Source organism: Lynx canadensis, chromosome C2, assembly GCF_007474595.2.
Source record: "Lynx canadensis isolate LIC74 chromosome C2, mLynCan4.pri.v2, whole genome shotgun sequence".
In the NCBI taxonomy this organism is placed as follows: Eukaryota; Metazoa; Chordata; class Mammalia; order Carnivora; family Felidae; genus Lynx; species Lynx canadensis.
Window position 1 is genome coordinate 12,046,174 of NC_044311.2, and position 13,443 is coordinate 12,059,616.

General features: G+C 41.5%; 1 protein-coding gene across 1 annotated transcript in view; it reads left to right on the forward strand.

The window, feature by feature from the left end:
* GADL1 (glutamate decarboxylase like 1) overlaps positions 1 to 13,443 on the forward strand; it is a 168,704-nt gene that overhangs the window by 84,960 nt on the left and 70,301 nt on the right. The window contains exon 12 of the mRNA XM_030330126.1: positions 7,787 to 7,986. Coding sequence (XP_030185986.1) covers positions 7,787 to 7,986 — 200 coding nt within the window. The remainder of the gene's footprint in view (positions 1 to 7,786; positions 7,987 to 13,443) is intronic.

The window sequence follows — 13,443 nt, forward strand, 5'->3', positions numbered from 1 at the left end:
AAAACCACTGCTTTAGATTATATTTAACAGAAAACTATGTTGATAGCTGCCTGGGGAAGATCAGAAAATCTTCATCTGTCCTAAGAGAGAAGCCCGATTGCACTATTTTTAAATGCTTGTAGGGCATGCAGAGGTATTGCCAAGTTATCTCTGGACTATCAAATGTTTCTTACCTATTTATAGAAGCACTTACACATTCTCTAAGACACTGAGCCCAACTTGCTGCTCTCCTGTAGTCACCCTCGCTGCTTAAAATTGTTAAGTTGCATTTCTTTAAAAAAAAATGTTTTAGCTCAGTCTCTCCTCATTTTTAAACCAGCTCATTCCGACCCTTAGTTAGGGATATTTACAAAAGAGTTACAGCTCATTAGCAAATATAGAATCTTCAATCTGCCACTGAAGTACTCTTATCAGTTCTCTGAAAAATGCCCATCAGGCCTGCAGGCCTAGCACTTAACAAAACTTTCCGGAATCTTCCAGGAGGCTTTCTGGAAGGAGAAGTGGCCTTTGGTATTAACACTTAGTGCCCAAACATTCCAGGGTAATCAGTGGTTTTCACATATGATATCAAAGTGATTTGGCCCCGCTGGTCTTACAGAGTTCACATGATAATAATGTAGGAGTCTGTCAAGAAAAGTAGGGAGTTTCTGGCCTCATTGGCCCTGCCAGTGCGTGAATGCACACCCTTGTGGTTGGCAGGACAGCAGGCTCAAATGTGTCACCACGTGGCAGTAGAAGGGGGGCAGGTTGTTCACCAGATCTTCAGGAATTCAAGCACAAGCATCTGAAATATGATCGAACTTCCATACCTAACATCTTCCAGAAAACACACGTGACAGAGGGGAGTAAGAATTGGAGAATTAACTGAAGACCTAAGCAGAGGTTGATGTGGGGGTGATACTAACGTTTGGGAATGGATAAGAAAGAGGGCTGAGTCAATTGATCAAAAAATGATTCAGAGCTGCCAAGAGAGGCCCCTAAGTTGGGGTGTGAACCTTCTGCAACGACTGAGGTGGCCAGTGAAGCACGGTGTGTCTGAAACTAACCACTAAATGGCAAAAGAAAACACAAATAAGAACTCTGATCTGGTGGGGAATTTAGAAAAATTCCAAATGGAATTTTGTGATGGCTGCTCATTAAGTAGAGTAAGTTTTCTCTCAAGCAAGATGCAACACCAGATGATTTTAGCAATTTTCTGCTTTGGCAGCCAGCGAAAAAGCTACAGGTAACAGAAAGACAATGAAGTAAATAAATCCCAAAAAAGAGGGACCCAAGGCATACCATGAGAAAAATGAAAGATGTCTATCCAAAGAATCTGCGAAGAAAAGGGTACCTGCTTTGGATTATAGATGAACGTGAATGGGGCAAAATGCAGAAATACTGTATGTAGAAGCCCAGAAAGTGGAGGCCTAGCAGATTAAAGTTCAAGGCCAATTTCCAATAATGCACAGATCTTACAGCAGAGCTGAGCATGTGAAACACACTGCCTGTCAGTCAGTAACTGCCCGAGACTAGGGGAATCTGATGGACGGTGCGCAGAGGGACAGAGTCAGGACTCCAGTGACGGTAAATGCACGATTTTCATGTTGCCAGTGATTTTGATGGCCAGGTCTCATTCCTACCATAAAGACTGGCAAAATGCTCTATACCCATGAAAGTCAGAAAGGGAATATTTGTGGGATTGAAGAACAAACAGAGAGTCAAAAGTAGTGGATGGACATTGCATTGGAAGATGTGAAGATAAAGGGTTATGGTCTCACTTTCCTACATGGTACATCAAAAACTAAACAAAAATGTCAAAGATTCCTGAAAGTGCTGTGCCAGTACAAGAACCTTGGTGCATTAGAGGAGAAACTTAATGGTCTTCTGGTTTCCATGGGTTTTAAACACACCTGTATAAACATAACATAAACATAAAGTATAGGTTGACCTATACTTTAAGACGCGAAAACTCATTTTGAAATAATATCCTTATATTATTCTTCTTCCTTCCTTCCTTGCTTCCTACCTCCCTTCCTTCCTCCCCCCTCCACTCCCTTATGTCTCTTTTTCACTTGTAAAGATCCACAGCATCTATGAGAGCCATCAAGAGTCCTAGCTTAAGCAAGGTCAGGCTTACCTCCACTTGGAGGTAATTCTTCCTATTACCCTAACATTTCTTTTAATAGCCTTAACATAGTCTGTCACTTGGTTTTCTATATCTGCTGGCCGAGACCTACCATTAAACACGGGAGGTGGGTGAGAGGTATAATATGCTCATTTCATAAGCAGCAATACTGTCTAGAGCTGGCATGTCGTTCTTCAACTTGCTTGGGGTGAGAAGTAAATCAAAGGACAGTCGGAAAGGGTTGGGGGTATGGGAATATGTAGGAAGAAGGGAGTGATGAGCAGGATTTTTGGCCAAAAGATTGAGAGGTGTCCCCAGTTAACATTATTTCGTTAGATTTTCATAATATTCCTGTAAGGTGGGCAGAGCAAGTATCATTATCTCCATTACATTGATGGGAAAAATGAAGCCCAAAATGTTAAGTGACTTGCTTTGAGCGCTGACACCCAAGTGACTAAATCAAAAGCGGACTCTACATCTGCTGATTCTCACTTTATTCTGCCAGATCAATAATGAAGTTTAGGTTGAAGTATCTGTATAAGCCCGTGAAAATTCTGTGACCAGTCATTCTTACTGTGGCACTTATGATCCGTGGTGACTTGGCTACTCTGTACCTTTCCAGCCTTACTAACTCTGCCCTACCCCATTAATTAGCCCCAGTCAGACTGAATTCATTCCATCTTCTCTTCTACCCAGCTCCTCCCCATCTTTCAGCTCTCAGTGACCTATTTCTTCTTGCGAAGAGCCCTAACATCTCTGAGTTAGTGAAAGTTGACCATCCTTCATGCTCTGTAGACTTTGTTCTTACCCCTCTTCCGGCCCCATTCTGTAACTGCCTGTTTTTCTATTCCTATCTCCATCTTCAACTTCTTAGGGATAGTGGTTTTCTCCCATCCAAGTACTAACCAGGCCCGACCCTGCTTAGCTTCTGAGATCAGACGAGATCGGGGGCGTTCAGGGTGGTATGGCCGTAGACTAGGGATAGTGGTTTTCTTATTTACCATTACATCCCCAGTGCCTAGCATAGCTTTTGTCATATACTAAGCCTCTCAAATGTTTGTTCACTTAAGCCATAAAGCTAAGATGAGAAGAGATGATCATTTTTAAAATTCACCATTACGTTTTAGTTTACAACTAAACCTTTCTGCTATTCATAACCTAAATTTAGTTTTGCACATCCAGTCAACAAATGTTAGCCAAGATGCTTAGTACCTCCATGGAGTTGTATGCCCAGGCTTCTCATAGTGCTTGTTAGGCAACAAGTACTCAGTACATAATTTCGTAATGAATTAGTTAGTACAAAAATTATTAATATGCCGATTTCCTAAGGCATTTAGTCGATGTCTTGCATGTAAATAATAATGATATGGGACAGAATATGGAAAGAGCCATACGGGAAGAATTTGGGATAGTTTTCGTTGGCTGAGCTGAAAAACATGATTGCAAGGAGTGAGGACATAAGTAGGCCCATGTGGTCATTGACTTCTGGGAAAGAGACAACAGCATTTGATCTAGCCTGTGGAAATAAAAAATGGTTTGACTCAGCTCAACAAGAAAAATGTGCCGATTCATTATGTATTTGTAGTGATGCCCTTAAACATCACCAGCGTCACAAGTATTTAGATGAACACCAGAATGCTTTATAGACAAACACCACCATTAGTAAGACAGAAGTCATAGTTATGGGAAAAAAGCAAGGGTCTGCAATGGGATTATAGTTGTTTTGATCTCCATTTCAGTGTGTTCTCAATGGGCCATTTTCCTTTTCACCAGCCTCTTCAGGACTTTCGTTTTTAGTTTATTTGTTTATTTTGAGAGAGCGAGAGAGAGCACAAACCGGGAGGGGCAGAGGGAGAGAGAGAATCCCTAGCAGCCTCCACACTCAGCATGGAGACCAGGGCGGGGCTCTACCCCACACCATGAGATCACGATCTGAGCCAATATCAAGAGTCGGATGCTTAACTGACTGGGTCGCTCGGGTGCCCTCTTTCAGGACTTTCAATGAACATTTATGGGCCACTCTCTTGCACATGTATTTAAGGGCCCACTGTAGAAAGACTAGAGTGTAATGGATGCAGTGTTCATGCCCTTAATCCCAGCAGCCTTGGTTTGAAATCCAGCCTCACTACCTGGTAGCTATATGATCTTAGGTAATTAAATGAACCTCACCACGTTAGAGTTTTGTCACAGGTACATGGCATTGACAAAAACAATAGAACTTACATCATTGGATTGTTCTGAGACATCAATGAGTTCATGCATATCCAGTGGCTGACCCATAGTAAGAACTCCATTAATGCTGGCTCTGGTCAGTACTATTACGTACTAGGTTCTGTACAGTGAAAAGGCAAGATGTGGTTTCTGTACTCATGCAGCGTGCTTGTCATTTGCTTGTTTCTCTTTACTGCATAATTCATTCTTCAGCCTTCTGCTTTGCTCTGAAAGGGGTGTGCCTCCTACAAATCACATTTCCCAGGCTCCCTCGCCAATTGGCTTCCTGTTAAGTTTGGGCAACGGGACGTTAAGACAAGAGATTGAGATTGAGGGGGAGGGCAGCAGTCCCTCTCTGCTTTAGGGGTATCACCAGCAGAGGCTGTCTCTTCTCCATTCTCTCCCAACAGAGCCTCCCTGGGCACTCACAGGTCCTACTGGAAGCCCCCATTCCCAGGCTTCCTCCCAGCTTTCTGCCAGGGAATGAGACCAGTACAAAAGAGAATAAGAAGAGAAAGACAGATTCCAGATTTGATCCTGGATCCACCTGTGCCTGAAGATTATATGTGCCTGGAGTTTTAAATATATGAGCCTATAAAAAATTCTCCTTTCTGCTTAAGCTACTTTGCTTGCATTTCTTGTACCTACCACTGTGTGAGTGCTAGTACAATATCCACTAATTCCTGAGAACTGTTTGAGATGATATCACAATATAAAGCAATTGGTATTCTCATTGCCTCTGTGTCTCTGGAAATCATAGAACTAGTATTTATTGTCCTGCTAGTGTTAAGATTATAAAGATGAGCAAGATAAACAGGGTGCTTCTCTTTGATAGCACAATAATGACTAATTAAGTGTTTTCAAAAACACTAACTTTTACTCTACTTGTTCCAAAACGTTCTTTTCTCTGGAGGTCTGAAACATCTTGCCTTAGTAGATGTGTATCTTAAAACTAAACGCATCGCATCCATTGTAACACAAGGATATAAACTAAAATGCAAAGCAGGAACTTCGTGGTGAAAGTTTTCATTTATTTTCGATAAAGGAAATCCCAAGCCTCCAGTTGTGCTTTATGAAACCTTCCCAGGGCAGGAGGATTTTTCAGTGCAATGAAATTAATGGTGTCATGACTGTAGGACAATCACTCATTCTGGTGTGTGATGTTTTTGGCTCTTCTCTTCTCCATTTGCCTATGATGATGCAATTTGTCTCCTGATAATGGATGGGCTTCCTCTCCCTTCCAGTCACCGGTGTTAGGCACTGAAACTTGCCCAAGACATGTCCAAAGTTGATCTGCTTGGGGGATTTCTTGGAGTCTTTCATGGTTGATGAAAGCAAATTTATAGTCATGATGCAAGTACAAGAGTGTGTGTGCGTGCTTTGTCCTTAAAATGTATGCAGTGGCCTTTTAATGTTAGAATATATGGTCAGGCTGCAGTTGCTATGGAAACAACAATCAAATTTTCTGACCTTTGAGGGTAGGGAGATACAGTGGTAAGGGCTGTGATCAAAGCTGAGGATTGCTGAGAGAATTAAAGTAAAGAATAAAAAGCAAGGGGCCCTTTATACCTTAATGTTCAGATCAGAGCAATCTGTTCTTCTGTGTCTCCCAACAGTATCCACCAGAGAGAGACTGAAGACTTCCTAGTATTCTTTTAGTTATTATTTTATGTTGTTTATTTTGGATAATAACAACAATTTTGGTTGAGTGGGAATTTTGGAGTTCTTGATTATAGCTGGTCTAGAATTTTTTACATAACGTAAAATCATGGTTTCTGGTAATGGAACACCTATATCCAGATCAGTGGCGACACAATACAACGTTACCATTGTAACATGCAAATGCATGGTTTTGTTTGGAATGCACCAAGTTGATTAGTCAAACGAATACACTCTCTGTTCAGAAGAGATCATTTCTAGGACCAGTGGGGTGTTTCTCTGTAGCTTCCTGTACAGCATTGATCCTTTTGTATTATTAAGATTTAGAAGATGTGCCTGCCAAATGAGAAGTTCATGTATCTGGGTTTATTCTGTTTATACTACGTGTCAGGGGAATGTGAGGGGAATATGGAATATGGGGAGGGGCATCATCACCCTAATTGCTTAGGGAGGGTCTTCTATGCCCAATACAGTGTTAAACTCTGTGGATGTGGGCATGAATAGGAAATGGTTCCTTCCCTCTAGAACGTGCTTGGCCACACAAGGAGAGAATACATGCAGACTGCACATTGGGTAGGGGCACCGCAGGAGCAAAGCCAGCAACCAGAGCCAAACATAAAAGGAAGAAGTGAGTCCAATGGGATGGGCAGAAAAGAAGCTGAAGGGAAAGCATAACTTGAGATGGGACCCAAAGGTAGGGCAGACCTAGATAAAGAGGAAAGACTATGTTCGGTGTTAGTAAACTTCAGAACTTGTAGATACACTGAATGTATTTTTGAATGTGTCAAATACTATGTTAAAATAGAGATAGGGTCAAGCAAGTGATGGGAGCAAAGACACAGATGAGGCATGATCTAGTGGTCAAAGGACATTGAGTAGTTTGGCTATGTCGGGGAAGCAGAGGGTTTTACTAAGTATTCTGTAGGAATTAAGATGCTCAGAGATGCATAGGGCATGGTGAAGGGATGGGTTAGGAAATCTGGGATTCTGTGGACACCAGATGACTTGGAGGATAACCAGGATTAAACTCTAAAAATTTGAGGTCAGGGCGAAGAATTTAGAATGGTAGTAAATAGGGTAAATTGTCACCCACTGCTTAAAGAGAAGTAACCAGTCAGTAAATGCAGATCGAATTTGGTTGCAAAATAAAACCCATGCAGGACCAACCCCCCAAAACCCTTTGCAATTGCAGCTGATATTGGTGATAGTTATAACTTGCTGGCTGCCGTTGAACTCTCCCATAGCTCCTTCATCAGGTTTTTTATCCCTGGGTTGTTGTCGCTTTTGGCCTTGTCAATATGAATATGACTTTAAAGGAAGAGGCTATAAATGCCTATTTGTTTTGCCTATGATATTATACAAAGTATATACAATATGTTAGGTATTTTTTCCCAGTATGGAGCTTTGAGTGAGTTACCAACTGATATTTTTCATCTTGAGAACTTGACCCACTTTGATATTGTACGATGATTACTTGGTCATTGCCAAGCTTCCCGTAATCATCAGTGAGATTGTGAAGATGGACTGAGCAATTCTCAACTTTGAGGGTTTTTTTTTTTCCCAACCAAAATAGGTAACCTGTGTCTCAAAGTTAATACACACATAGACTGCTTCCCACGCAGGGCGGTCACAGAGGGAGAACAAATGCCTTTGGCACAAGGTAGTAGAATATCACACAGGTTTTGTTTGTGGGTGTGTGTTTTTGAAATAAAGTGTATTCTAAAAATTGACAGTCTTACAGTCTTTTCTTTCTTCTTTCTTTCTTTCTTTCTTTCTTTCTTTTTCTTTCTTCCTTTTTTTTTTCAAAAGGACCTTCTCAAGAAATGCTACTCTGCCAAGGCATCTTACCTCTTCCAGCAGGATAAATTCTATGATGTCAGCTATGACACAGGAGACAAGTCTATCCAATGCAGCAGGAGACCAGATGCATTCAAGTTCTGGATGACTTGGAAGGCCCTGGGAACATTAGGCCTTGAGGAAAGAGTTAATCGTGCACTTGCTTTATCTAGGTACTTGCCTGTGTGTGTGTGTGTGTGTGTGTGTGTGTGCGCGCGCGCGCTCACGCACGTCTGTAAAAAAGACTCTATGGAAATGACATTTGTGAGATCTACACATGGTCTTTCTTCTGTGCATTTCTTCTTTCATATAATGGCCATTTTTTCAGTACCTACTGTGTGTTAGGAATTGTGAACAAAACCGTCCTACCCCTGCCCTCTGGGGTCCCAGCCTAGTAACAGATACATTTAAGTGACAAACCTGATCAAATAAAGGTGAACCTACTTTTCGGTAAGGAGAGGTATGTGGTGCTCCAAGAGCATTCAGGTGGCTTCCCTAGTGTTCTTGAGGGGCTTTGGCAGAGGCTTCCTGGAGGAAGTGACATTTAACTAAGACCCGGTGAAAAAAGGGAAGGAGAATGGTGCGAGCAGAGGGAGGACCAAGCCCAAATCATGGTGACTTGAAAGACCTGAACAGCAGGTCTGTGAGAACGTGGGGCTGGAGTAGAGGCAAGAAGGTAAAGGTAATCTTGAAGTGCTGTGGTTACCTGTCTCGTCGTAACGTCAGAGACAAAGCTTTTGAAGACACTTCCAAAGGCATTAGACAAGCTCTCGAGAGACAGGTGGTGGACATTTGCCACTCAAGACTCTTCTGCTAAGCTTGGATCAGTGGGTGCAAATGGGCAGGCCACAGCCAAATTTAGTTTTAAATGTGATTGGTTGAGCCCCAACTGCATAGACTTAATCTTCTTGGTGTTAAAAAAAAAAACTCAAACATTTAAAGACTTAAAATATTTAAAAATAGGGAGATTTGTCAAAAATCTGGATTTTTGGCTTCTCTCGAAAGATCTGAATGCTCTCAGTCCCACATGGTGACAAACCACTGAACATGTTGATGCCTGTCTAGAGACCCACATTCCCCCTACTTCCTTCTGTGTTTTTGCAGACAACCTGGACTCAAAACCTAGGTCTACCATTTACAAGCTAGGTGACCTGGGCAGGTTTCTTAACCTCTCTGTGCCTCGGTTCACCCCACTAAAATGGAGATAACAGTCGTTTGTAGTTCAAATAGTTGTTGTGATGATTAAATGAATTGACATATGTTAAACCCTTAGAATGTGCCTGGCATAAGCTACAGGCTATATGAGTTTTGGTTATTTATACCTGCTTGACCACTACAGGCACTGGAGTTTGTGATCTCTGGTTTGGATGATCTCTCCTTCATATTTCTTGCTCACATTTCACATGCAAAATCCAGAAGTCTTACTTAGAGATTTAAAACAGTTTCCTCTTTCTTTTTTTTTTTTTTTTAATTTTTAGCATTTATTTATTTTTGAGAAACACAGAGACAGAGCATGAGACAGGGAGGGGCAGAAAGAGAGGGAGACACAGAATCCGAAACAGGCTCCAGGCTCCGAGCTGTCAGCACAGACCCCTATGCGAGGCTTGAACCCCTGAAGGGTGAGATCATGACCTGAGCCAAAGTCGGATGCTTAATTGACTGAGGCCTCCAGGCATCAAACAGTTTCCTCTTTCTATACTGGGATTGTATGGGTGCTCTGTGCAATAACTGTCTGAAAAATCAGTGTCTTAAAACAGCCATTATTTTTTCAAGTTTATTTTTATTTATTTTGAGAGAGAGATAAAGAACAACAGGGGGAGGGACAGAGAGAGAGGGAGACAGAATCCCATGCAGGCTCCGCCCTATCAGCACAGAGCCCCATGCGGGGCTTGAACACAAACCATGAAGTCATGGCCTGAGCCAAAATCAAGACTCGGAGGCTTAACCGACTGATTCAGATGCCCCCAAACAGCAATTATTTATTCTCATACATCTGCAGGTTGGCTGGAGTGGCTTTATCTCATACTATGGTGGCCGTGGGGGTTGGTGGAGGGTCTCAGTCTACTCCCTACATGCTTTGCAGCCTCCTTGGATTAACAGGTGAGCCAGAGTGTGTTCAGAGTGTCATCTGATGGAGATGACCGAAGGCCAAGAAGGCCCCATTATGCAAGCTGACTTCAAAGTTCCATTTATATCCTCTCTACTGGCATTCCAATGGCCAAAGTAAATCACATGGCCAGACTCGATGTTGAGAGTCAGGGAATACAATCTGCCTTTTAGCAGGAAGAACTGCAAAGTTACATGGTGTTGACCTTGAAAATAAAACAGCCAGTTTTTTACCAGAAAAATAGTCTATTTGGGAATGACAGAGGAATTGCAATTCAGGACATGCAAACCATGGCAAAACATAGGCAAGTTTGGAGAACAAAGGGGAGAAGTTTGCGTATATAGAGGAAAGGGGGAAGTTGAGAGGGGTTGCTTTGGACGTGGGTCCATTGGAGGAGACAGGAAGTGATGGTTTCTCATTGGCTGAGTAGTATGGCTTCTCATTGGCTGGGGCTGTTGCTAGACAAGGAGAAAATCTTCCTCCTATTTGCTGTAGTAGTAAAATAGGCTTCTTCCTGTTGGAAAACGCAAGGTAGCCTCTTCCTGTTGAAGTCTTCAATTGATGTCTAGTTTGTAGGGCATGAGAGCCCCATCTGCAGGGCTTCCTGGCTCCATTTCAAATGAGATTTCCTTTATACTCTTTCATAATGGCTTGGTTATAAGGACAGATAAAGTGATGGCTTTGGCACTTTCAGAAGATTGTTAGAAGTCAGCAAATCTAGTGATTACGGTTTAAGAAGTAGTTTGAAAATCTATAAATATTGTATCATTTAGGACTCTGGTGGTGGTAAGCAACAGAAACCACAATTCAAGATATTATAAACAAAGAAAGGTCATTTATTATCTCATGTACCTTATGAGCTAGTGTAATGATGACTTCTGGAATGACTTTATCTAGGAGCTTAAACAATATCACCTTAATCATTCTCCATCTTTCAGATTTGCTCTCTTTTATGTTGCTTTATTCCTATGTTGGAAGGTGGCTGCCAGGAGCGTAAGATCTGTGTCCTCCCTGGTTCAAGTTCAAGGTCAAAAGGAGAGTGTGCTCCTCTCAACAATCCCAAAGGAAGTTTTCTCTATATCTGAATGAGGCAAATGTCCATCCCTAATCCATTGCTGTCGCCAGGGAAATGTGATACTCTCACTGGTCATGCCCTCCCTTGGCACTGGAGAGACGTCAATTCCTTCTATAAAATATGTGCTGAAACTAGGTGAAGAATATGCCTTTATTAGAAGTAGGGTTAGGGGCACCTGGGTGGCTCAGTCGATTAAGTGTCTGACTCTTGATTTCAGCTCAGGTCATGATCTCATGGCCATGCGTTTGAGCCCTACATCAGGCTCTGCACTGGCAGTGTGGAGCCTGCTTGGGATTCTCTCTTTCCCTCTCTCTGTGTCCTCCTCTGCTCATGCTCTCTCTCTCTCAAAACAAATAAACATTAAAAAAAAAGTAGGGTTAATGTACCTCTATCAGAATTAGTGAGATAACTACCCAATGGTGAAAAAAAAAATGAAAACGTCTACCATAAATATTCATAGTTTCTGTTCACTTAAAAGTTCAGAAAGCTCTATTTCCTTTTTTGTTTTTGTATTTTCTCAACTAAATTGTGGTAGAATCTCTGCATTATTCCATCTGAGCTGCTAAGGAATTCATTGACAGGTGTCTTGAAAGAAGGCTAGATATAAATATTTGATGATCATATTTGTTATAAAGTTAACATTCAGCTCAGGGTGGAATTTAATTTATAGTCTAAGGATACTTTCTAATTTTTGCAGAGAAATATCACAGGAGGATAAATGTTAACACTTCAATTCAATTCAACAAACACTTATTGTTTGTAAATGTTTGTCAAGTTGAATTGAATTGAATTAACATTTCAGTGAGCATCACTGCAGACGCTGTGACCTGTATCTAAATATTTGAGAAATAATCCCTCCTCTATCATGCTGCTATTCATCATAGTTTTTTTTTTCTTTTTTTGCCTTAACATTCCACATTCTTCATAAATCCAACCCTCTATTCCCGGGGTGGGCAAAAGTCATCCTGTTCTACCCCCAATGCTGAGCAAACACTGAGTCCTTCTATTTTTAATAAATTTTTCACTGAGTTCTTTTAGACGTGTCACTTGTAGTGAATAGGAAATTATGGAGAGTTTCTTTAGGATGAAGAATTATATTAAGTTGGCAATGTAAGTCTTTATTTCTATGATTTTATTTGTTTTCAGATTGGCTAATTGGTTTGTGGTTCTGCTCTTGAGGAAAGAAGGGACTTTATCTCCGTTCTGGGGTCCGTTCTGTTTGAGCCCACATACAGCGGTATACCGGGAACCCGGCTCTCAGCAGGAGCAAACACAAGCCCAAGTCTAAAATGCCGGCAGTTCCCGTGGTGTAAATATTCCCATGGTGTCAAATTGCGAGCTGTCAACAATTCGTGAATATTTAACAATTGGCTCTTAACAGCCAGTCCATCCTAGCCCTAGAACACCATCGATTAAGTAAGCCAGTATAAGCAGTTCAAAGCACCGACTCTTGAGAGTTAAAACATCATTTATGGTCAAGCTCACTGACCCTAGGCCACTTGCTTTAGAGTTTACCTAATAAAAACCATTCTTACCCGTGTCCAGAAGGCCATAGCCTGGCATAATTTCTATAATTTCAGAACAACATTGTTTTGTTTCCAAGAAGTACAATTTCCTTCAGCAGATAAGAATTAGCAAAGTAAAGCTGCAGATGAGGATTGTGTTACTATTTGGTGTGCATACCTATTATCAGTAGCCCGTTGTAGCCAAGATACCCATTTCCCTAGATCCTTGGTCAGGTCTCTCACATACTGGCAAGGCTAGGCAACTCTTTCCCCCTGACATGTTGCAAGAAAGGCTACTTCAACTCCATAGAAGCAATATTTCCACGTTCCTGAATCTAAATGGAGCTTAGTTTTGAAATTTGTATATTGACCTCAAAATTTAAGGACCGGAGTTTGATGGGACAATGGATTGCCATTACCCTGATGAGATAGCTTGCTTTCGCTTCCCTTGGGAAAACAAGAGCAAACATTTTCCAGAGGACGATGATTCTTACTTAATGAGTTGTCAGAATGTGGGAAAAAGGGAAAAATTAGCGCCTGGAAGATTTCTAAGGCCTTTCCTAATTTCCATTTGACCCTTGTCATTCCAGTTGACAAGAGAACTCTTATCTCAAGAAATATTAATGACTAAAAACCTGCTTTCTCCTTGGATTGTTTGAAAAGCAGTGACATTGGGAACCTATAGTAATGTGTGATTATTAGGCCTCACTGAGACCCAGAGGGCTGAGGTTTAAAATCACCACCTCAGGCACAAGGCAGGTGACTGTGCATCCCTGATATTTGCCTAGATGAGCTGAAAATGTTTCACAATACCCAGGGCTACCCGTTGCTGAGGGCACCTTCCAGGCCTTTGTTAAGGCCCTCAGTTTAAATGGATATTCAGTAAGAGGTAATTTTTAAAGCGAATCTAGAAAAGTCATGTGCGTAAATCTTTTCAACAACA